Source organism: Lotus japonicus, chromosome 3, assembly GCF_012489685.1.
Source record: "Lotus japonicus ecotype B-129 chromosome 3, LjGifu_v1.2".
Taxonomy (NCBI): Eukaryota; Viridiplantae; Streptophyta; class Magnoliopsida; order Fabales; family Fabaceae; genus Lotus; species Lotus japonicus.
Window position 1 is genome coordinate 1,043,214 of NC_080043.1, and position 25,247 is coordinate 1,068,460.

A 25,247-nucleotide genomic window follows, 5' to 3' on the forward strand; every position below is an offset into this window, starting at 1 on the left:
GAGACAACACGCAGCTTCATGAGATTTCCTCTGTTCAGAGTACAGAGACATCAAATGTAGTACAAATTTCAATCAAGAAGTACACAAATTTCAATAAGTGCGCACCTCCATCCTATGAAACCTGTCCCTCAAAATCCCATTATACAAAGCAATTCTGTTAGCCGGCATTTTCGGAATTTCCGAGGTTTCCTCATGTTGTCTGTAGCTGTTGCTTGGTACTACTCTGTTTTTCTTCCTCCTCTGTTTTGGCTCCTCTGTTTCAGCAGCTTCTTTCACATTATCTGCAAATTGAACTTTCTTCTTCTTCTTCTTCTTCATTGTCATCTTTCTCTCCCTTTTCTTTTCCTCTGCAAAGTGGAAATAATACCATAAGGTAAGAACAAACTAAAAGTGAATTAGAAGAAAGGGGTGAAGGTGATTGATTGATGATTTACCAGAACACAAACAAGAGCGTAACATTTTTGTGTCAGAGTCATGAGAATAGGGATTCCCATGAATTTGGAAAAGTGGGGTAATCTTTTGCCAAGAGAAAGCAAGATAAAGCATGGTGCTAGATGCGAGCATAGCTGTGGTGAAAACCACACCCTGTGAGATAGAAGAAGCCATGTGTTTAGGAGGTGCAAGCAATTCTGAGAAACAGAAGAGAAGAGAGTGTTGAGTTTGAGGGTGGGGCGGTGTTTGGTTTGGATTTGGTTTTTGAAGGATGAGAACAAGTTTGAAAGAAGGAATAAGGAACCGAAGGAAATGCGGTTGCGGTTTATTGCATCTGCAGTTGTGTCGTTTTGCTGTGTTAGGTGGGGTCGGACACAACTAAAGAGCACTTTGGTGTGGAGAAGGAAAGTGAGAGAAGAGAAAATGAAAAGAAAGAAAGAGAAAAGAATGGATGAGAGTAAAAAATGAGATAATTTTTAAGCACCCGTTCAGGGAGACTTTGTGTTTTATGTTTTAAATTTTTTTAAAGCTAAAATTAGTTTTCAGTTTTACAAATCCAGTTTTGTTTTTTTTGGTTTTGAGTTTTACAAAAATTGTTGTCAACTCCGTAAATTCACAATAGTCACAATAATTATCAACTTTGTGAATTCAAGAGTCAAGACAATGAGCAGAGACGGATCCAAGTTGTGAAGTATGAGGGCAAGTGCCCTCACTTAAATATGAAAAAATAAATTAGAAAAAAATTTGAGTAGTAAAAGTAGGTGGTTTTTTATGATTCCTTTGATAAAAGTTGCCCTCACTTATATTTCACGTTGCTAAATGCCCTCACTTGTGTTCCACATTGCTAAATGTCATCACTTGAGTAGTAAAAGTATGTGGTTTTTGATGACTCATTTGGTAAAAAATGTCTTCACTTGTGTCTCTTTTGGTAAAAAATGTCTTCACTTCTAATAGAATATGCTAATTGTTTTTATTACGAATTTATATGTATATTTTTCCCTCACTACATAAAATTTCTGGATCCGTCACTGACAATGAGTGGTAGCGGCCACATGATAATGGAGTGGCCAAATAGCAGCAGTGGTAGAGTTTCGATGTCACCTAACGACGATTACAATGGTAGTGGAGGTGGCGGCAATGACTGTGATTGTAGTGGCGATGAAGGTGCGGTGGTGGAAGGGGTGTTGCGTGGTGGTCGTGATGATGATGGTGGTGGCAGCGACATGGTGGTTGTGGCGGTGGCGATTGTGGTGGCGGAGGTGGAGGTTGCAGTGGAGTCGACGGTGGTGGTGGTGGAGGTGGAAGTGGTGGTGGCAGTGTGATAAGTGCTCATTTTACGTATATTTGAATATCATTTAAGCACTTATTTGACTTGTATGCTTGCATATTGTACCATTTTATCCCCAAAGTAATTATTTTAGTAAATACATAATTTTAACTTATAAATTGTGTAAACATTATATATTTCATGTGTTTAACTTGGATTTTGATGTAGGAAAGAAATTCATGAAGAATCCAAGTTTAAAGTAAAAATGTGCAGATTTAGAGAGGCTGGGTGCTGAGCACCAACTTGGAGATGCTGAGCACCCTAAGAAGCTGAGGAATCTTTGTCCTGAAGAAAGCAGAGCGCTGAGCGCCCAAAATATGGCGCTGAGCGCCCATGACGGTGGAAACTCTTCAACTTGAAGAAACAGGGGCGCTGAGCGGCCTCTGAAGGGCGCTGAGCGCCTGTGGCCGCCTCAAACACGTATAAAAGGCCAGAAATCATATTTTTGAGGGATCTCTCCATTTCCTCTTCGAATTTCTCCCATTTTGGCACCATAACAGAGCAAGGGAGCTGGGCTTCATGGAGGAGGGGTCCTTGGGCTAGGATTGGATGGATTGGAGCTTCAAGATGGTGATGGCAGCCATGGGAGGACGGTGACAACCTCCCGGAAGCCATGGAAAGCTTGGGAAAGCTTCCATGGTCGTGGTTACGTCGTCTCCTCTTGGGTTTCGGTTCTTTCTTCCCTTTCCCTTGTAGTTTTTGTTATCTATTTATGTATTTAGATTGTATAACCTGACTCTTTGATTGTTCTAAGTTTGTTCATTGATGTAAGTGGAAATCTTTCATGTATGGTGTTTCTTTCTATGCTTCATGCTTCTAACCTATCAATTGATAATCAAAATAGTTCCACTAATTTATAAATAGATCGGAAGGTTGATATGAATTAGTGCGTGCTCAGTTCAGTGAAGGTAGAACGCCTATGTCTTAGGTCACACCTATGTGTTAAAGTTTTACTTTCTTCGCTTCAAGTATTGATTGGTTTGTGTTAGATTCCTATGGACTAGCATGAGATCGGGAGATAATTGTGGGTCCGGTTCAAGAGAGAAACCACTCAGTGAACTAGTTGTCCTAGAATGAGAATATCTTGGGTAGGAACAATAGTGAATTTCTACGTGACAGGTGGAAGTTATGAGTTCTAACAGGAGTTTTCGGGTGACAACAGAGACTTGCAAGCCTAGGATACCTTGTCTTAGGATGAATTGGTCATTGGGAATGTCTTTGGGAGAGAACTTGAGCTATATTATTCCTTTTGGGTTTTCTAGATGGTAAGGGATTACGTCTAGGAATTCCAATTGATAGATTCACCTAGGCTAGGGATAGTTAGGTGGATAACTCTCGGCATCGTAAATGAAATGAACCATTGCAAAAGTGTTTGAGTTGAAAGAAATTAGATGATTAGGGAAATGCATTCTAAATATGTTTTCTTCTTTGTTATCCCTGTAAACATTCTTTTACCGCTTTCCTTATATTCAAAACCATAAAAACAATTTATCCAACATCTTTGTATCCGCTCAGATCAATGTTTAACTGGTGGAACTAATGTTCACACAATCCCTGAGGACGATAAACCCGTATCTGCTTTACTATGATTGAATCATAAAGGTTTAGCCAAAAGCAGTACAAATAACGAGGAAAAAACCTTTATCACAGTGGTAACGATAATGATGGTGGCGACAGTGGAGGTGGTGGTGACGTAGTTGACAGTGAAGGGTGGTGGAGGCAATAGTAGAGGTGGTGGTGGCACTGAAGGGTGGTGGCCGCGGCGACATAGGTGGAGAATGCATCTAGAGGTTGTGGAGGTGGTAGTGGGCGTGAAATGTGGTGGCGGTGGCGGTGGAGAATGCATGTGGAGATGGTTGCGGTGGCATCGATGGTGGTGGTCTCGGTGTGGTGGCAGTGAAGGTGGTTGTGGTGGCGGCGACAGCGGTGAAGGTGGTTGTGGTGGTGGTGAGGTGGTGGGTGGTGATGACGGTGGGTGATAACGATGATGAAGTTACATGTTATTGAAACTAAAAATCATAATCACGAAACCATATTTGTGGTTTTGAAAAACATGCTAAAATGATTTTGAAAATCAATAAGAACTTACTTCAGCTCCATTTTTGCCAAACACGTTTTGTTTTTAAATTTGCATTTAAAAACCAAAAACTGAAAACTGGCAACCACCCCAAACAGGGCCTTAGTTATTTGGTTGAAGAGAAAATGAAAAAGGTTGAAGACGATAAGGAAGAATGACTAGCTCAATATTTTACTTTCATAGAAGGAAATTTTTGTTTGTTAGCTTTTCAGAGATGCGCCAGAAGTTTGACCGTTTGATGATTGAATAATTTTTTATGCTATATTGCTTAGCACTTTACCAACTAATCAACTAATATTGATATAAATTACAAGCAAATATTTTACAAATTATCCCCTCACTCAGAGTGAGGGTCACCATCTAGTTACAATATTACAACTCAATCCATACAAACCAGCAATATCCACATGATCATATTGATAAACATGGCTCACTCTTAAAACCCCATGGCCTATGTTTTATGAAAAAAGTATAATATGAAACTAGGTGGTAAGGATGGGTGGAAGGTAGTCATCTTTTTTGCCAAGAACAGGAGCCTTGGTGTCAGGGAAGAATTCAAATCCTGGCAGCACTGTCACATTTCCTTCCTCAGAAATCCCAACAGGGTAGCGGAGCAGGTGTCCAGGAAGGTCTTGCTCAAGTGACTCACCAGAATAGAGATCCCAGTACTTTTCAGCCATAGGGTTCACCATTCTAATACATTCTTCACTTTCAGGATGGAGGAAGGAGTCATGGAGCATGCCAAGGTGCTCATACCATAATGACATGCGGAAGCCATGAATCTGACCCCTTGCTGGTTGTTTGGCAGCCAAATGATAGGGTTGATAAGCACCCTGGTAGAGAGAAACTCTACCAAGTAAAATCAAAGGAAGAAAATCAAAAGAAAAACTAAGAAAAGAAGATAAAATAAAACTTCGTCAATTTTCTTGTTAATATTTCATAATGGAGACCATACAACTTATACTAACTATCCACTCTAAGGGATGAACGATGACCTTACATGTGACACCATCATACAAAGTAGAATACTCTAGAACATGGATCTAAATAACAAACTAGAAATAAACATAGAAATAATAATAACTAATTATAATTGGCCTAGTAACTTGAGGCCCATAAATGATGTGGTTATAGAAGCCCATTAAGCATTCAACCCTCTACCATTACCATCCCCTTGAAAACATCCTTGTCCTCAAGGATGATAAATAGACTATCCAAGCGATAATAAGTATCCACTCAAGAAGTGTAGTGCTATGTGAGCAAAATCCAAGGAAGGAATACAAGGTCCGTGAATTAAACTCTGGCCTGAACCGAACCAAACATGACTTGTCCAATTCAAGTTCATGAATTTTGAGTTGAAACTCAAAGAAACAATAACCATAACCACGTCCAATTGCCAAAGATTCTTTAATGGACCCTTTACACAGCAATGGTATGCCAAGGATAATTATCACCAGTACATGACATTGCCAAAGAAAGGCCATACATGTGCTGTCCCAATGCCACGCTAGTAAGCTTTGTTGGAGAACCCATTCATATGTTGACCCATCAGAAAAGCAATCCATGATCAAGAAATATAGCTTTGTTGAGCTGGCTTTGGAATTGGGGAATAGTCCGTGTGACACTTTAAGATCAGCTGTGCTTTTACCATTTTCTGTCTCCACTTCCTTTTCGTCTTCACCCACATTAGGAGTCGAGACATTGTCTTTGGACCTTCTACCAATACTCCCCCTTTGGAAATAAGTCTTGTCCTCAAGTCTTGCTAAGAAAAGAGACAATGTTGTTGGCCCTGCTAAGACAAATTTGAACTTGGAGCATATGAATCCAAACGGCTGACCAAATATGAAGCAACCCAAGTGAGGCCAAGCAAGGAGGAGGGTCCATGTGAGGAGAGTAAGCCCATCTATCAATAAAACATTTGAGGCACAATCCATGAAAGTGTATGTTCGGTGGGTAGGCCAAGTTGCTTTAACAAAATGCAATACATGTATTAGCCTTAAATGGTAGGTGGAGCTCTTCACCATTGGCCGTGAGGAGGGACCCCAGTCATGATCAGAGGAAAATTGATGAGCCATAAGGCGAGACAAATCAGATGGTCCAAAATACATATTTATAGGAAAAAACAAGTTGTTGGAGCATGTAGTTGTGGAGCTCTCCTCGTGAGTGAACTTGGAATGTGTACTAGCTGGTGCTTGACTTAAAATTTGGTGCCAGGTCAGAAGTTGTTCCTTGCGCAGATAGAAAGACCAATGTTGGCAATTTGTGGGAACACAAGTTGCTGAGTAATCAATCTTGAGGGAAAGAGCAACAGATGCATTGAAACTCAAAGGCACAAAATTTTGAGTGAACAACATTTTGCCAATAGCACACATACAGGTAGCATAGGCATGAGACATGTGAAAAATAATGAGGCAGAAATGCTCAAAGTTAATGATGCCAGGGTCAAATATCACAGGGAGTGAATCATGCAACTCAAGTACGCTAGGTGTGTTTGTATTTGCAATAGAACTATGGAATGAATTGCCATAGTTAGTAACACAAATTAGCTCATGGATTTCCTCAAACATATGGTGTGAGATGCTAGAAACAAGTTTGGATGAGACCTCAGTGCTGGAATGAGGTACATTGACCAGTGTAGTAGCATATGACCAATCAAATAATGGTAGCAAGTTGCTGAACCGGGATAGAGCATTTGTAGCATCACATTTATTTGCAGCATACTTAGCAACAGTTAGCAACATAATAGGACCTGGGTAACTCAACCTTGAATCTCCAAAAACACATTTAGAGAAGTCACCATAGGATAGAGAAAAAATAGCATTGCAAATACCAGGATCAAAGGAAGTAATAATGAAGCCAAGTAAAGCAGGTAGAGAAGTTCCAATTAAAGATGCAAGAACCAATGAATCAAGGTTAGGAGTCCTAGGCATGATGGAATGCATTAGAAATTGTTCAATGTTAACCTGCTGCTCTTTATAAATCCGCTCAGAGCTATTGTCAAACACATGGTGGCTTAATATGAAGTCTCCAGCAACACATTTAGTCAAGGCCCCATATGCTAGCTTAGGAGTGTGAGTACAAATTCCAGGATCAAAAGAGATTATGAATAAGCCAGGTTTAGCCAAGAACTTAAATAACAGAGAGTCAAGAGCATAAGTAGAGTCAACTTGTTTCTCTTTATCTTCAGACGCATACATGTTGTCAAATAGTTTTCTCTCTTGCATTTTATCAAACAGTTGGGGAGGGCATGTAGAAACATAGTATTTTTTTGAGAAAACTGCATCAGGGGTAAATGAATTGATAATACAATCAGACCTGATCTGTGGAGGTGTGGAAATAACCTGGGAACAATGAGTAGAAATATCCAGAGGCTTCTTTGTTGGTGGTGTCTCAAAAACTGTTGGGCAAAAGTGTTCTATGTGAATAATTCCAGCTGATACCTTCTGAGTAGAAACCGGAGAAGAAAGAGCCATAAATGTTGGGGTGTGAGGCTTAGCATCAGATAAAACCTGAGGTTTCTGTTGTGGGTCTTCCGTTGTCTCCAATTCGTCATGGTAAACTGTCCCACCTTTTCGTGGAGGCACAACAACTGTTGTTTTCTCAAGCACAGTCCCACTTGATGTTGCAATGTGCTCAGATCTGAATTGTATAAACTGCAATTTGAACACCTCGCGAAATTTCTCCCATGAGTCAAGCTGGTGGCGCCGTAAATTGAACCATGTTAAGGCTTGTCCCTCTAGATAAAGGGCAATGAACTGAAACCGAAGTTCCAGTGGCCATGGATGCTGCAGGAAAAACACTTCAGTGTTCAATAGCCAAAAAGTAGGATCGGATCCAGAGAACTTGATAAGTTTCAATGGGGGAGATGAGAGTGCAGAATGTTGCGTCTGGGATGGATAATTGTGATATGGAGCTGGGTTGTGATGGTAGATAGGTGGAGGTTGTGGTGGGATGGAGCGAAGGTGGCCATTTAGAAACGATACCTGATCAATGAGCCCTGAGATGGCAGAAATTCGAGTATCAAAGTCGACCTGTAACTTGGTGGCCATGGAAGCAAGTTTAGCGTCTATGGCATCAAGCACAGTGGGCATAACCGGTGAATCTCTAACAGGAGGCATAGAGATCATGAATGAAAGCACCAAATTGGTAGAGAGAAACTCTACCAAGTAAAATCAAAGGAAGAAAATCAAAAGAAAAACTAAGAAAAGAAGATAAAATAAAACTTCGTCAATTTTCTTGTTAATATTTCATAATGGAGACCATACAACTTATACTAACTATCCACTCTAAGGGATGAACGATGACCTTACATGTGACACCATCATACAAAGTAGAATACTCTAAAACATGGATCTAAATAACAAACTAGAAATAAACATAGAAATAATAATAACTAATTATAATTGGCCTAGTAACTTGAGGCCCATAAATGATGTGGTTATAGAAGCCCATTAAGCATTCAACCCTCTACCACACCCATGGCTATCTCTGAGTCTCTAGCACCATCCATTGATCTCTGGTTGATGTTGGCAGAACCAATGATTATGTATTCATCATCAACTACAACAAAAAGAAAAAGCATAAAAGTTATATCACTCTATTTTGGTCTTAGAGCACATGATAATTATGTTGCAGTCACAAACATCTAGCATTCAGATCAACATTAACATAAATGAAGCTTTTATCATTCACAAAAACCTGAATTCGAGACTGTACTTAAAGGGAATCAAGTATGTATCACCTGAATCGACCCCATATTGGTGTATGATTACTCTATGAACTTCAATCATCAGAGAATATTTTCTTTGGTGACAAAAAAAGGATTTATTTTAATTTATTAGCTTCTTGCTATGCATATCAAATTTGATGTAAGAGTGAAAAAAACTTAATGAAGTAAGATAATGAAATTTAAGCCTTCAAAGTTAAGTTAATTTTTTTCTCAGTGATCTGTGCCATGTCCACTACCTTTTCTGAATGAGAAATTATATAACGGAGTTACAAGAAATAGTATTCCAATAGATGGTTTCAAAGTCTAGATTATAAGTGAAATGAAGTTTCTGCAGCTTGTAAGATTGATATAACAAAACATATCAGCATAATTTTTTGACTCACCTATCATCATCTTGGCATGAACATAAATCATGAAGCGCCTGGCCTCTTGGGCTCTCCTGTAATCTGTATCAGGTTCTGGTCTTTCTACAGGCTCATACTCTCCTTGTTTCTTCACCTCTCTATTGCCAAGGCAGAAGAATGTCAAATAGTTCCTAGGATCTTCCTCAATTCCCTTGGCATTAAGTGCCAGAACAACATCCTTGTACATCATATCCATTGTTCTCCTCTGCCAGTCCAATATTGCCTGAACTGACCCTTTCTCTGGGAAACCCTCTGGCCACATTGGAACCACAATGTACACACTGAACCTTTCCCCTGCTTCAATCTTGCTAACAATCTTCAATGAAAGCTCCTTTGGGATCAGATGCAAAGCACCAATATCTTCAGGCTTAATACCATCAGCACTCCAAGCATAACAGCTTCCAAGGAAATACTGGTTCTCAATATAGATGAAATTCTTTGCTCTTCTAATAGCATTGATGTAACCATCTTGAATGCTGCGGTCTATTATGTTGTCTTTGCCACTAACAAGCCCTGCTCTAGCAGCATCTTCAGGATTCTCTGGGAACCCAAAAGCAGCTCCACCATCAATTGATCTGAATAATTGAACATTCCATGTCTCATGGTCATTGGGAAAAGTTGCTGGGGATGGTGGAATGATGACATCTTCAAGGTCTCTCAGTGGAACAAGCAAATCCTTTCCACCTGTTACAGAAACAAATGATGAAGATTATAGAATTGTTTTATTCTATCACACATGCTACGTGAGTTGGTCTTCTATTATTAAAGTAATTCAGAACTGTTACATAACTACTCGATTAGAATGGTAAATTCTTAGTGGTTAGAAATAATAGCCCTTAAACATGAATTAGAGTAAGATCTTCTATCACCCTTTGGTGTCTCATATCTTCTTCCACTAATAAAATTGTGTCATGTCAATTAATAACGATGTGTGCATGACTGGTATAAACTTACATGAGTTATTTTTAGTCGTCATGACGCAATTTTATTAGTGGGACAAGGAAGAGGACATCAATCTGGGACAAAGGATGCATAAGGATAATACCCCTTAGTGCAAAGTAACTCACCATTTCATTTTTGTAACATGCTACCTTTATTTTCTATTTGCTGCTAATTTTATTTCTAATGTTACCTTGCTTCCTCCATCTCTGCTCAAAGTTGAACAGAACATCCCAAGCAACAGGCCCTTCAAGCCTAGAGTGGATGTCATGCCAAGGTTCCCTGGGGCCACCCTTTTTTATTGAAGCACCAGGGAAGTTAATTTGATGAAAATCATCATGATGTACTGTGCCAAGGGTTCTGAAAAGTGAATGGAACTGAGTATCATATCTTCCATCACATAGATCAATTCCCCCAACAAAACTCACAATTCTTCTCTTCTCTGACACTCCACTCGGCAACTCACTGTCCACAACCACAATCTTTTGATGATGAGTAAACATGGTGGCAATTTCTATGTCCTGAACAACACTCCCACCATCATCAGGATTTCTAGGACATAAAACACAGTGCACTTCAGAACCATTAAAGCACTCCTTAGTTTCTTGATCATGAGTCCCCATATACCCATCTTTTTTCAACAAACCAGATGTTCTGTCATCCCAAACAAGCATCAAAACCCTGACACCTTCAAGTGCTTTTTTCTTGAGAAGCTCACCAAGTGTTGTGTCTCCTCCAGGTTTTGGCCTCCTAGAATCCCTCACTAATGTAATCTTAGTATAAACAGACCATCCAGTAATGTAAATTAAGTGCCTTGCATTATTGATTGCATCAAAAACATCCTCCCAACATCTATGAGGCTTGTAACTCTGGCCTCCAGCAAGTGGTATTTTAGGGACAAAATTGTCTGGGACATGGACATCTTGGTACATAGAAACCTTACATCCTTGTCTTAGTGAGAAATAAGTATAAGGAACTCCAGGAAATTTAGGACTTCTAATGCCTAAACCCCAGTTTTTGTCTTTTGAAACATCAAAATAGTGCAGCTTCACATGGATCTTTGAATGTCCATGAATTGGATTTTTATGCTCATCCAAAAGTTCAACCCATCTATCTATTTCTTTGCCATGCAGGACCTCCTCAACAGGCACATATGCTCTTCCAATTAAGGTTGCTCCAATGGGGTTATCATCTTTCACAGTGAATATGATGTCTGCTGCCATGTGGGCACAGTAAATGTGAAAAGACTCATTCCATCTAGGATTTTTATGATCCTTTTCTATAACTCTTGTTCTACCCACTCGTGCCTTCTCTAGATCAATGGTTGCATAAAGTTTAGTAACTCCTTTTCCAAAACCAACCGTCTCCTCAATGTTTTGAACGAGCTGAAACAGAACAAGGGGATATATTAGCAACTGAAGAGTCTTCAATAGTGCACATGGGAAATAAAAGTGGAAGGTAAAAAAGTGAATGCTATCTTTTGAACAGGTTTTCATGTACTGTATGTAGGATCCGTGTATGGTACCTATGGTGGAAGTTTATGCATGGTTTGCAAACACTGTTTTAAAAAATCATGATTTAAGTCTAGAGAGGAAGGAAAATAAGGAAAGAAGGAAACCTTGGTAATAACATTGCCACCACTAGTCTTGAGCTTATCGACCTCATAGATTGTGGCATGGAGAATCCCATGTAGCAGAATTTGCGCCATCACTTACCTACAGGCTACAACCAGAGTTCACATAAATTAAAGTATTTTATTAAGATTAAAATAAAGAACCTTAGAAGAATGGGATAGAGACTAACTTGTGCTAAGTAGGTAGATGAAAACCAGTGGGTGAGTGTGAATGGTAGAGGCTAGACTTTTAAGATAGAAGAAGCAATCATATACTTTCCACTTAGGTGGTGGCTAGGTTAAAGTGTGTGATACAACAACTAATCAAACAATAATAACCATACAAAGTGTTGTTGTTGTTCCATCACAATTCACTGAGGAAAACAAATTTTACTATTAAGGCATAATTGTGTTGGGGGAAAAATAGGAAGGGATCATTTTGTGAGAGTATCAATCTGCTCCCTTCTTTTTCCATTTGAATGTTGAAATCTGATTATCTTATCTCTAACAACCATTCCACTAAATTTTCACCACCTCCACTGTTATGGTGTAAAATGCAATAGGTATGACCTCACATGATGACTCCAACAACTCTAAACCATCATTGGTTAAAATCACTCCACTATTACCATAATTGCGTTAGTTTTTCCTACTCCCATTCATCAAATTTCCTCTTTTTCTTGGTATTTGTATTTTCTTCCTCAGGTTTATTGTGCGTTTCATTGATTGCTCACATCAACATGCTTTTAGAGCATCTCTAAGGCAAGGTTCTTAGTTCTTATTATGAAGTTAATAATTAAAAATTAAAAATTTTACCATTGGAGGTGCTGACATGGACTCCTTAGTTCTTAAAAATAAGAACTCAGTTCTTATATAAGGAGTTTTGTTTTTTGAGTTCTTAGCTTAAAATATTAACTATTTCTCTCTCATCCAAATTACTTTATTATTTTATGAGTTTTGTTTTATTACTTTATGAAAATAAAAAGTATAAATAATGTGGTTGGTGAGACCAAATGAATAGTGGTAAGAACTAAGAACTAAAAACTCATGGTTGGAGCAAAATTGTTTGAGAGTTGCTTAAACACATGTGGCAATACGGGCCCACATGAATAGTGCTAAGAACTAAGAAATAAGAACTAGCATCAGAGATGCTCTTATGTGAATGATTGGATGCTCCGTTGTAGTTCCAAGTAATGGGATACACGAATAGATCTAAACCACTTGAGACAAATTTAGGGCGCTAAATGTTCTTACATGGACCTGGAGATCCTAGGGTTTGTGTAGCCGCCATTGTTTAGCTGAATAGAGAACCTGATTTATTATGAACATGGGAAATAAAGGTGCAAGTTAAAAAATTGAATGCTATCTTTTAAACAGGTTTGCATGTACTGTATGTAGGATCCGTGTACGACTTAAGGTGGAAGGTTATGCAATATGCATGAGTTTTATTATTACATCGAAAAGATAAATTGCACCATTGAAAAATTGATTTCTGAATTTCCCCTACCCCAACTCATATGTCTCATAGTTCTTACCACTTGAGATATCATTCGGGACATGCAATGTGCATCGTTTGCAAACACACTCTATTTTGAAAAATCATGATTTAAGTTTAGGGAGGGAAAGAAGGAAAAAAAGGAAACCTTGGTAATAACATTGCCACCACTAGTGTTGAGCTTGTCAACCTCATAGATTGTGGCATGGAGAATTCCATGTAGCAGAATTTGCGCCATCAAATCTTCTTTCAAAAAAGAAAACACACCTGAAATCAATTATAAAAACCTGAAATCTTTCAATAATAAGATTTGTAAATTTGTTGGTTCCCGGTGACTTGTTAGTTTGAAAATCTCAAAATAATAATAATAATAATAATAATAATAATAATAATAATAATAATAATAACTGAATTCGAAACAATCTAAATGAAGAAAAATCAAAATCTTATCGAATAATTAGATTAGAATCTCCAAATATCTCGGGGGAATTGCATTGGAAAGTAAATAAAATCAAATCAAAAAGTAAAATCAGGAAACAATAAAAAAAACCGAAGGAGAGGAGAATGTGTATAAAAAGGTACAAGAGTGGGCAAAAGGAAACACCGTTTATCATATGCTTGCAATGCAAGCTACCCTTTCAGTTTCACCATTCCTCCTTCATGCTCTGATCCTCAAAACAAAAACCTTTCATCGCTACATCAATTATTCCCTTTAACCTCATCTCCCAAACCTCCATTGCATCAGCAGCACCATTGACGAAACCAAATTTAATCAACAATGAAAAGGATGAAGAACTTCAGTCTCCCTGTGGATATGATGGTAGAGATTCTGTTGAGGTTGCCAATTAAATCTCTCCTGCGTTTCAAATGCGTGTGCAAATCATGGCTCTCCCTCATTTCCGATCCCCAATTCGCTAAATCTCATTTCGACCTAGCCGCCGCACCCACTGATCGTCTTATTATAACATTCCGTGGTTGCATGGAATTTGAGGCGGCATCACCAGACGACCACGACCGTGATCTCGTACATCTCAACTATCCATGTCCACCACCACCACCTCGCACACGCCCTCGCTATATACTTCAAGTTCCTGTCCGCTCTCACAGTTCTCGTCATCTTCAGGCTATTGGTTATTGCAGAGGGATTATGCTTTTGGGCAATATGTCCGGTGATGCCGTTGTCTGGAATCCCTCAACGGGTACCCATAGGCAGATACCAGTCTCATATGATAAGATTGATCCGTCCCTTCCAAATAAAGGATATAGATACCGCAAAAAAGAGTTATTGCTTGATATTCTACATGGCTTTGGATATGACAAATCAACATATGATTACTTGTTAGTTTTCATTTGACAATCGTATTCGTGCAGGAACATTGCACGGAAATTTTCTGACACAGATAAGAACTCTCATCCTCGGATCCAAGTTTTCTCATTGAAAACCAATGTGCCTTCCTTTATTTATGGTGTTGATTTTGAATATGATCAATATCAAGATCCTTATGATAGGGCTGGGGTGTTCTTCAATCAGTCTCTTCATTGGATGGTTAAATCTAAGGCTACGGGGCTTGTACTTGTTTTTGCCTTTGATCTAATAGATAGAAGTTTATCAGAGATTCATCTATCAGATGATTGTATGAAACTATACCGTGACGATGAACATCATTGTTATTTAAATGTACTAGGAGGATGTCTTGGTCTCCATTTCTTTGAGGGAGATGATGACGATGAGATATGGGTCATGAAAGAATATAAAGTGTCGTCTTCTTGGACTAGATGTTTTCTTATTCCAAACAAGGATGTCAATGGTCCCATATGCTTGACTAAAGATGGTGCACTTCTTGTGGATGGATATAATAAAATAATGGAATTGAATGAGGATGGAGGCGTGCTCAAGCATCACCTAAATGAGCTGCTTGACATTCATGTTTCAGAATATCGTTATCCGTATAGGGAGAGTTTATTACCACTCCCTTAGTAGAACAAAATATCCCAAGAAGCAAGTGAAGATGACCCGCGGTAAACGTAAAGGCATAATTGTGTGTGTGTGTGTGAGAGAGAGGATCAATCTGCTCCCTTTTCCGTTATGGTTTCATTGATTGCTCACATCAACATGGTTTCTGATAGTTCTCTGTGTAGTGGCATTTTTAGTTTTTTGCTTGCTTTTATGTGAATGATTGGATGCTCAGCTGTAGTACAAGTAATTGGATACACGAATAGATCAAGATCACTTGAGACAAATCTAGGCCATAAAAAAATTATTCATATTTTTTAATAGATGAGATCTTTCTCAAGTGGTAGCCGTGTCATTTGAGAGAATCCATTCTCGGGATCCACTATTAGACAATAGGGTTTTGATCCTTTGGAGAAAAGAAGGGTTTGACGATGGACTCTTCACTTTTCAGGATCATATAATAAACCAATGCTTCCAAGCTTGAGTGTGGAGTTTCTCCTTTTTTGTTATCTAACATGCATCCTCGGTGCATACTTGGGTGCCCATAAATTCAAATGAGTGTAGGCTATAGGAGTGAGGTGTACCAATAATGTATGAACACTTAATATGACAAGTGCTGACTAGATCCTTATTTATACTATTTATGTTACGGCCCAGTTGAATTATAGCTTACTAAATATGCCCTCCTACTTTTTAATAATTATGTATGTAAAATTATGTTTTAGCACTGTTAATATGAAAAAATCATGTATTGAGATTCGGGTGGCTGAACTTCCATCAAATTGGTGGCTTGTTCTCTTTCGTTCTTCCCTGCGTTTTTGTTTTTTTAAACCGCCAATAAAATGAATGAAATAGAATTAGCAATGAGGGATGCTAATACCAATGTACAAGGAGAAGAGAACAGAGAGAGGGATAGTAAGTCGCTGGGATACAAAGAGCCAAGCTAAACTTAACTTCCCTGGGTATCTTAATTATTGTGATTTGGGGAAATGTTGAAACCCTAATTGTTAGGATTTGGGGAATTCGAATTTGGGGAAATTTTGAAACCTTAATTTGATTGTTGGTGTCTCTATTACTTCAGTTTTGGTAGATAAGATGTCACAATTATGTAGTTTTGTTTCATGCTCTGGTGTCAAAATTCCAGCTTCCTGACCAGGTGTATGTACAAATTCCAGTATGGGTTCTTCCCCAAAAACTGATATGATGAAAACTGGTTCTTATGCAAAAAAAATGATTTTGGTGAAAACCGGTTTGTATGCTAACATTGGATGCTGAATGAGTTAAATTTTTTCACCTAACATAAAGACTAATTCGAAAAAATAGAAGGTTTTGGGGTTAGTTTATAACTACAATAAATCTAAAGGGTTGATTCAGAGTTTCAAGAAATCCATACTATAATTAATAAATAATTCATATGTAATTTTTCTATTAGTACATGTCACTCCTGTATTTGACCCATGATTTTTTTGCTTGTACCAGAGGAATTGCGTGCATCCTCCACTAGCGTTAATTATGTTCGAGCCATAACTACAAGAAAAGCTGCATAGTGCTGCAGTTTTTAAAGCAATTTGCGGTGAACTCAACCGCCGCAAAATGAATCTCGCAGCGGTTTGTAAAGGCTGCAGTTAGCACAATCAGTTTGCAGCGGTTTCGACCAACTGCTGAAAACTAGGTTCTTTATTACTTAGCAATTACTGGAAGTCTGACACACCAGAAAACTGCGACAAGAATCATTAGTACTTAGTCATATGCAAATTCTACTGCTCGTTGCAGACTGCCACAAATTGTACTAAAATTGAACTTCTGTCTTGTTAGCTCTTCACTAGCTAGCATTCAATCTCATACATAGTACTTCATGTCATATAGTTGTGCCATAAGATATTCCTCAAGCTAAGTGATACTTTCAGCTATAACTTGCATAGGCTTTTAATTTTCTTTTTTAGCATGTATCATTGTAAATCAATAAAAACCAAAGCTTGTTCTGACATGAATAAATCCAAACTTAGATTATTGGTTGGGTTGTTCTTTTCTATGATTTGAATATTATTTGGGAATGTCAGTTAATTACACCAAGTAGGCAGCCGTTACCTCCCAAGTTTCAACAATGCTTTGTTCTATGCACTAGATTGGCAATCAATAATTCTCATGGAATTTTCATATACGAAACCTTTCAGTAATCTTAAATATGTATCACTTATCATTCCTAGGTATTCAAACTTACCAACTCTGGACAAGTTCTCTAGATTTATATTATAAGAATATCTGTTTTCTTTGGCCCTTGTTGCCATAAAATGAAAAGTACAATAGCCATGGATATGCCACAAGCTGCCTAAGTCTCTTGCGCTGCTTAAGCCAAATGATTAGTACCATGTTTGAAAAAATGTTAATAGAATCAAATTTATGCTTAATCGCATAATTCAGAAGCTCAAATTAGTAGCTTTCAACAACCTTTACACGATTCTGAGTCATGAATAATCTAAACCAAACATACTACAGAGCAGCTGGTGTTTTAAGTTGAGGTTGTCAAAGTTCATCCTGTAACCAAAAAAGAAATAAATTAGTTAGTATCCTAATTCTATTTCAAAAAACACAAAAAAAATTATCCTAAGTCCTAACCAAACATTATTGAAATAGCACTTTTTGTAATCTAACTTTGCATTATGATCCTAGCCTTAAATATTTCTGTTAGGGGCATTTTATGGGGATATCAACATCAGAAGTACAGAGTACCGAGAGGATAATGTAATTTGGTTATTTTGGTTTGTACTTACTTTGTGGGCACCTTATAAAAAATCACAAGTTCAGGAAATAGCATTAAATTGCAGTTACTTCCACACATTAACTTACAAATTCCAAACATCTATCTCTCTATCCCCCCTCCTCTCTTTCTCTCTCCCTCTCTCTCACACACACACTTAGAAAGAGAAGATAGTTTTGACAAACATGGTGCAATCAAAGAAGTTCAGAGGTGTCAGGCAACGCCATTGGGGCTCTTGGGTTTCAGAGATTCGTCATCCATTATTGTATTTACATCAAACTAACTGAGACTTTCATTTATTTGTTTCTTTTCCTTCTCTAGATACTTCAGATATTTCTTAGATTTTGATATGTTGCTTGAGTTATTTGTTGTATCTTAATTTAACATAAGAGTTTCTTGAGTCAATTTCAAGCATCCTAGAACTTTGTTTCGAGTTAACTAGTTTGTTTTGATGGAATAACATGTCAACATGATTTATAGCATGCTTGCGTCGGTCTCTTTTTTCTCAGAATCAATTCTGAAACGTAGAACCTACTCCTCCAAGTTTCTTCCCGAAATTGACTCTTTAGAATCAATTTTAAAAGGATTTACACACATGCACTTAATAGCATGTTATGACCAGTTTCTATTTCCTCATTATCAATTCTGGCTCTGGAAAGCTAATCACATAAGCTCCTTCCCAAAATTGGTTTTGCTTTTAGAATCAATTGTAGAAAGATTTCCAAAGTATATTGAATGTGAAAAACTGAAAAATCTTGGTTGTGGTTTATGGTGTTTGAACAGGAAAAGGAGGGTGTGGCTGGGAACATTTGATACTGCTGAAGAAGCAGCTAGAGCATATGACGAGGCAGCAATTTTGATGAGTGGAAGAAACGCCAAAACTAACTTCCCAGTTGTGGATGATCAAATGGGAAATTCTACTTCTGCTTCATTTTCCACAACATTTTCTACAGTTCTCAGTGCAAAGCTGAGGAAGTGCTTCAAGTCCCCTTCACCTTCCCTCACATGCCTAAGGCTTGATGCAGAGAATTCCCACTTCGGCGTGTGGCAGAAGCAAGCCGGGCCTCGCTCCGAATCAAACTGGATCATGATGGTTGAGTTAGAAAGGAAGAACAAGAATGATCACAGAGCTTCTTCTGATTCAGAATTGCCAGAGAAGAATAAGCAAGAGAAGGTAATAAAACCAGAAGAAAGTACTAACAACAATGGCATGGATGAGGAGCAGAGGATTGCACTGCAGATGATAGAAGAACTTCTGAACAGGAATTGAAGAATTAAACTCAATTTAATGCTTTCATTATCACGTGGGGCTCATTGAAGGAATTTGGAGTCCTATGTAGCTCTTTTCATGGGTTTTATTTGTTTGTTTGTCCTAAGTAGGAGTGTGCTGCATTTATTATATGATCATGAGTGCCTATGATTGTGTACCACATGTGTGGTAAATTTTTATGTACTACTCTATGAAAACTATCCAGCTAACTAATTTGGAACCACTCAAAGTTCTATCCCATGTATAAATTCTTCTCATGATTACAATGCTGAGAAAAATTATAAATAAACTGATTTTGGTTTTATAATAGCATGTTTCCATCAGCTTTTAGCTTCTTTCACAATTGATTTTGACTTCAAACTTGATTATACAACGTGTTCCTGAACTAAGTGCATGTTTGGAAATCATTATAATTGATTCTGAAGCAGAAACTAATTCTAGGGAGAAACTTATGTAAGTAGCTTCTGGGTTTTAGAACTGATTCTGATGAAAAAAAAACCTCATCCAAACATTAAGTCTCTTGGTTCAGCTTTTGCTCACATTACCAAAATTTACCAGAAGATGAATTCTAAATTTCATATTAAGATAGAAATCAATAAACACATAAAAAGAGAAACACTTTACAGATTTGAGTAATAAATGAAAATTCCTATCCTTTTATAGGCTTGAGGATTCATCCCAAGTCCTAACAGAAAGTGAGGCTTAAAGTCATCACATAGAAACTAGAAAAGAGAATTGTGTATCAATCTTGGAAAAGTCCAAATGCTATGTCAAAAGAAAAAGCAAAAATAACTATATAGATGAACAGATTTTAGTAAAATTGTTTTTGATAAAAGTGATTTCTATAGGGTAATAATGTGAAATCCAGTTATGAAATCTCACAATTGATTATGTTGACCGCAAAAGCTATTCTCTTTAGCTTCTCCTCTGCAATCAGTTCTCGAAGTCATTGTCAAATATCTGTATAACCACTTAAAAACGATTCTGGTCCCTGAGAATTTATTCTAAGACTCAGAAACGTGGAACTAATCACACAAATTCCCAGTGCAGAAATGCAAAGAGCTTTGTTTTGATATCTCAGCGACAACACAATTTAATGAAAACGTGTTAGGACCTCAGAACACTGGTCACTGGTCCTCAAAGTAATTGCTCATGTTCACCTATATAGGCCTAGGGGGTGTGGCAATTTGAATAACAACTCTTTCTATACATTATAAAAGTAGTAAGACGACAACAAGTTTATAAATTCATCATAGTTGTTAGCATATTTTATTTTATGTTTAGCTTTCTATAAAGATATGTATTTTTCTTCTCCTTCTTCACTTTATTCTGTGTTGGGAGGTCATTCCATTTTTATTAAAACTAGTCATCATTTGATATGTTTGTACAAAAACTACTAATCAAAACTACAAAATTGCAAATATTTTCGGTACATATCCTAAACTTTTAATCAGAAACATTTGAATGCATCTAACAAACAATATAATAGAGGCATCCAGATTATTTAACACAAACGAAAACAAGACTCTTCAGTCATTCAGGTTCTGTCTGGCTAATGATCTTTCAAGACTTGCTGGAAGTTACCATAAGGTTTATGAATAAAACAGGATTAAAAGATGGTTTTAAAAGGATCAGAAGACTGTTTGCATTCCAGCACCTAGAAATATTTGTCAATATGCAAATCTTGGTTTTGTTGAAGCATGAACTGTTTGGAATGGTACTGACCTTCAGTTCTGCACTAAAACATTATGCCCCTGAAACACCACGGTAATTCACTTATCATCGCGTCAACAAGACACGTTGTTTGACCACCACATTTTCAGGAAGGCTTTTGATACAAGGAGTCGTCACCAACTCACCATGATCGCACTCCAACTATCGACTCTGATACTTCTTTTTGGGAAATAGAGGAGCGCAAAGCAGGAGAACATGTACTAATAAGCCAACACCGGAGACTACCAAAAAATTTGAACACAACATCTTTATCCAAAACCTTAAGATATGAGGTGTTTCTTATATTATCTCCACTTTACCAATTCTTAAATAATGTGACTCCAATTTACAGTTAGGTTAAACTTTCAACATGTTGTTGACGTAGCATTGATCTTAATATATACAAGGCAATACGGTTCCCGCATTTTTCATCTTTATTGAACTCAGACACACATTGAGTTTATGGATGACGTTGAAGGATCAGAAAAGGAAAATGGAAAACCAATCCATCTATATTCTATAAAGGGTCTAATGCTCAAACATTCCATTCCTGGATGGAAATTGAAGAATTTTGGAATAACAAACCCCATGTGGTAGAGAATTATATGATAGGCCAGGGTCTTTGTATCTCAAACAAGAACATGGAAGAGTAAAGTTGACTTCAAGTGGGGCTATAGAAACTGATCAAAGATGATGCAGCTCCTAGTTAGCTTGTCACGTTCATTGAATGAGTTATATAACTATAGTAGTACTTATAAAGGTTAGAGCTATAATTTAGTTAGCTTTTCTAGTTAAGTCCTTCCATCACTTTCTTATTATGGATGAAGACTATCAAATTTTAATTTTTTCTCAAAATTCTTAAAACTTTTTTTTTTGAAAAGATTACACTTGAATTTATTAAATTATGGTAAACTTTCCTCTCTTAAAAAATGACCTACTAAAATATCAAATTTCACTTAAAGTTAAAAAGTTTCAAATTTTCTCTCTACAAAATAACTCTAACTTCAAACTATTTTTTTTTTTTGAATAACTTCAAACTAAATTTATATCATGCAATATATTTTATTTTTGCTAAATTTCACGAAATTAATATTTCTAAGCCTTTTAAAATCATTCAAACTGAATCAATCATAAACCTCTGAATATTTGGATAAAAATGAGAATTGAGAGTCTTAGATAGAAAAAAAATTAAATATTCGTATATTTTTCCATTGTACAAAAAAAGAACTTAATTTATGAAATTTAAAAAATAAAAACTTAATTTGCTCAAAAAAGTTTAAGAGCTAAAATTAAACATAAGCTAAATAAGAAGGGGGATAATAAAGTTAAGAGTAGTTTCCCTTTTGGTTGTTAGCTTTTCTATCCTGAAGTATTATTTCCTTACTTAGAGAGACATGGAAGTAGACGTGATTTGATTACTTTGTGTGTGGCTTATCACAATTTAATTTGATGTACTATAGACTTCATTGGATGACTTGGATCTTAATTTTATCAAATTTTATAAAATTGGGGCCGATCGAGTCCTTCGTTGCCTCCTTCATTGTAATTCTCACCATCCCCCTCCTTCTTTCAAAGCTCTTGCAAGCATACATACAAGTTCAGTTGGATTGTTTTTTGATAATTTAGTCCATACAACCTATCTACACATCACCAATTGGGCCTTTACAAAAATACCTTAGCCTTATGAATTACACCAACTAGGATGTCACATTGGACGAAAATTATGCAGCATTTACATCCATATAGATATAGTATGACAATTATAAAACAATAAATCATGACTGTTAGATATAATTATGAATGGAAAACAAAATATCATTAATAAAAAAAAACATGTTAGAAAGCCACATCAAAGTTAATCAAAGAAGCAAAATCATGAGGAAGCTCATCAGGCTAAGCTTTTGGTTATGAAACATGGTCTTTTCTTGACTTGGGATTTAGGTTATTAACATGTCATTTGTGAAAGTAATTCATTGGATGCTATTAGGAAGTTGGAGGCCGCTATTATGTCTTCTCACTTGGCAGTTTTGTTGGGAGATTGTTGATATTTCTACAAGGTTGTGACGTATCTTCTTGTGGCATATCCGAAGAGAGGTTAATGTCTGTGTTGATAAGCTAGTATCGTTGGGATTGTGTTTCAAGATTCCTCTCCAACAATGGTATGTGCCCCTCAACCCTACTAAGTTGAATTCACTTTTAGTTTCTGATTGACGTTGTTATACTGGCTTAGTATAGTTTCTCTTTCATTCAGTTATTCAAAAAAAATGTTATACAATATTTTAAATATGTTTTTAATCCCCGAGTTTTAAAGAGAAATCTAATTAGATCCATATAAAACAAATAATTAACAACTGATCCCGGTAAAAATATTGCAACGGATTCAATTCAAATTTCTCTGCTTACTTATGCAACCCTTAATTTTTGACCAATCAATGTCAATGTATTATGTCACTTATCTCCATGAAATTTATTAATCCTAAGTGTTATTTTAATTATCTATGTGTTATTTGAATTGTAAAAAACAATTTAAACCAACAAATTAAATTACAAAAACACAATCAGACCCGAACTAAAATGATTGAATCAAATCCAATCCCTCAAAAATTCCATCATTATCATCTTCTTCCTTTCACCATGACCCAAAGTAGCAATATTGAAGGTGAGCTGAATTATCTTACTTGCCCCGCCTCGCCTAATGGCTTAAGTGAGTTGGTTCAACGGGTGAATCACACACCGCCACCCCTTACCTCTTACTCACCACATTCCATTTTTAGTGATGACAATTTTTACTAATTACTTAATTTAAAAGAGCTCGTTTGATATAACAATCTGTCTTTTTTGAAACTCAGCTCGTTTACAAACAAACTCTGAATATCATCTATCTTTAATATATGTTTTATCTTTGACTAAGAGTGTTTTAATCAAATTACAAAACGTTCCAAAATAGAGGGATTGCACATTTTCATCTCTAATCACAAATTTAAATTACTAATGAAAAATTATAGGAAAGAGAATTTGTCTTCGCGTTCGTCGAAGCGAGGTTGGCGTTTGGTCAGTTGGGATACTGTTCGGAGGGAGAAAAAAGATGGTGGGCTTGGCGTGCGTGATGCTGTAACTGCAAATACAGCGGTATTGGGTAAATCAGTTTGGTCGTTATTGCATCAGCCAGATAAATTATGGGTGAGTGTGCTGTCTCACAAGTATCTTAAAGAGCATACCATTCTGAATGCCTCTGCTACTCCGAATGCATCCTCTTTTTGGAAAGGCTTGTTGAGAGCGCGTGATCAGTTACGAGATGGATTTACATTCAAGCTAGGCAGTGGAGAATCTTCCTTATGGTTTGCAGACTGGTCAGGTCGAGGGGCCATGGGCAGAATGGTGCCCGCTGTTCACATTTCAGATACAGCGTACCAATTGAAGGATTTGATTAAGGATGGGAATTGGGATTTGGCTTCTCTTTACACATCAATTCCATCTTGTTATCATGAAAGCTTACTGGAAATTGCACCGATTATAGACTCACGCTTGTCAGACGTCTGGACATGGAATCCGTGTGCTTCTGGTGCCTACACAGCAGCTTCAGCGTATAAATGGCTACAACAAGTTGTTCCGTTCATAGGTCCTCAATTGGTGACTGATTGGGGTCTCATCTGGAAATTGCGAGTGCCTGAGAAACTTAAGGTGTTCGTTTGGCTGCTCTTGCATGACGCTACGCAGGTGAATGCGCACCGGTTTCGCTGCCATCTCGCTGTGTCCCCTAGGTGCTCGCGTTGTTCTCATGAGGTGGAGGATAATTTACATGCCCTTCGTGACTGCCCTCATGCACGTGAGGTTTGGCTCCGTTTCAATGCGCAGACTTGGCATGGTTTTTTCTCAGGGACAGTACAAAATTGGGTGCAAATCCAGATTCGAGGGGCTCATTGTGATCTATTTCTCGCCGTGTTGTGGCGCCAATGGCGATGGCGTAATGAAACGATCCTTGGTGACCAACGTTGGACAGTCTCGCAAGTGTGTGACCAGGTTCGAAGGGACTTGGAGGAGCATGACCGCTGGCTGAAAGGTGAGGCTCAACAAGCTCAGACATTGCAGAGGCATGTTCGCTGGAAACCACCTCCGACGGGGTGCATTTCGCTCATGGTTGATGGAGCTTACAGTCACGTACATGGCCGTATGGGCATGGGAGGTTTAGTTCGTGATGCTACAGGGAAATGGCTAGGAGGCTTTTATGCAGGAGCAGCAGGCGGGGATCCTCTCTTTGCTGAAATGCAAGCACTGCTGCTGGGACTGACATACGTTTGGAGTAGAAATTGGAGGAAAATTGTTTGTGGCACGGATTGTCTGGGGTTGGTCCGAGCGGTGGCAAAGGGTAGATATGATTTTCACCAATATGGTAGCTTGTTGATGGACATTCATCTTATTCTATCGCGAAATTGGGAGGTTAACATCTGTCATGTTTCTAGAGACGGTAATGAGCCGGCGGATTGTTTGGCGAGTATTGGTGCGCGGCTTCAATGTGCTGTTACACATTTGCTTTCTC

The 25,247-nt window shown here is 37.6% G+C and overlaps 4 protein-coding genes across 5 annotated transcripts; 2 read left to right on the top strand and 2 right to left on the bottom strand.

The window, feature by feature from the left end:
* On the bottom strand, window positions 1-784 carry LOC130748653 (uncharacterized). The gene is made up of 2 exons (XM_057601886.1): window positions 435-784; window positions 1-347 (listed from the first exon to the last, which is right to left on the bottom strand). The coding sequence occupies exons 1-2, from the start codon at window positions 604-606 to the stop codon at window positions 91-93; spliced, it is 429 nt and encodes a 142-aa protein (XP_057457869.1). The 5' UTR covers window positions 607-784; the 3' UTR covers window positions 1-90.
* Window positions 785-4,318: 3,534 nt separating this feature from the next.
* Window positions 4,319-11,952, bottom strand: LOC130748989 (phospholipase D alpha 1-like). Of its 2 annotated transcripts, XM_057602239.1 has the most exons (6): window positions 11,712-11,952; window positions 11,527-11,630; window positions 10,102-11,293; window positions 8,949-9,653; window positions 8,311-8,396; window positions 4,319-4,669 (listed from the first exon to the last, which is right to left on the bottom strand). In XM_057602239.1, the coding sequence occupies exons 2-6, from the start codon at window positions 11,614-11,616 to the stop codon at window positions 4,319-4,321; spliced, it is 2,424 nt and encodes an 807-aa protein (XP_057458222.1). In that variant the 5' UTR covers window positions 11,617-11,630; window positions 11,712-11,952. The 2 variants fall into 2 exon arrangements, with proteins under 2 accessions (XP_057458222.1, XP_057458223.1); XM_057602240.1 differs by lacking the exon at window positions 4,319-4,669 and having other exon boundaries at window positions 8,049-8,396; window positions 11,712-11,950.
* A 1,841-nt stretch (window positions 11,953-13,793) lies between these two features.
* LOC130749766 (F-box/kelch-repeat protein At3g06240-like) lies at window positions 13,794-14,993 on the top strand. The gene is made up of 2 exons (XM_057603139.1): window positions 13,794-14,296; window positions 14,387-14,993. Exons 1-2 carry the CDS (start codon window positions 13,794-13,796, stop codon window positions 14,991-14,993), a joined length of 1,110 nt encoding a protein of 369 aa, XP_057459122.1.
* Window positions 14,994-17,813: 2,820 nt separating this feature from the next.
* On the top strand, window positions 17,814-19,284 carry LOC130748404 (ethylene-responsive transcription factor WIN1-like). Its single transcript, XM_057601628.1, has 2 exons — window positions 17,814-17,992; window positions 18,511-19,284. Exons 1-2 carry the CDS (start codon window positions 17,913-17,915, stop codon window positions 18,995-18,997), a joined length of 567 nt encoding a protein of 188 aa, XP_057457611.1. The 5' UTR covers window positions 17,814-17,912; the 3' UTR covers window positions 18,998-19,284.
* The last annotated feature ends 5,963 nt before the right edge of the window (window positions 19,285-25,247 follow it).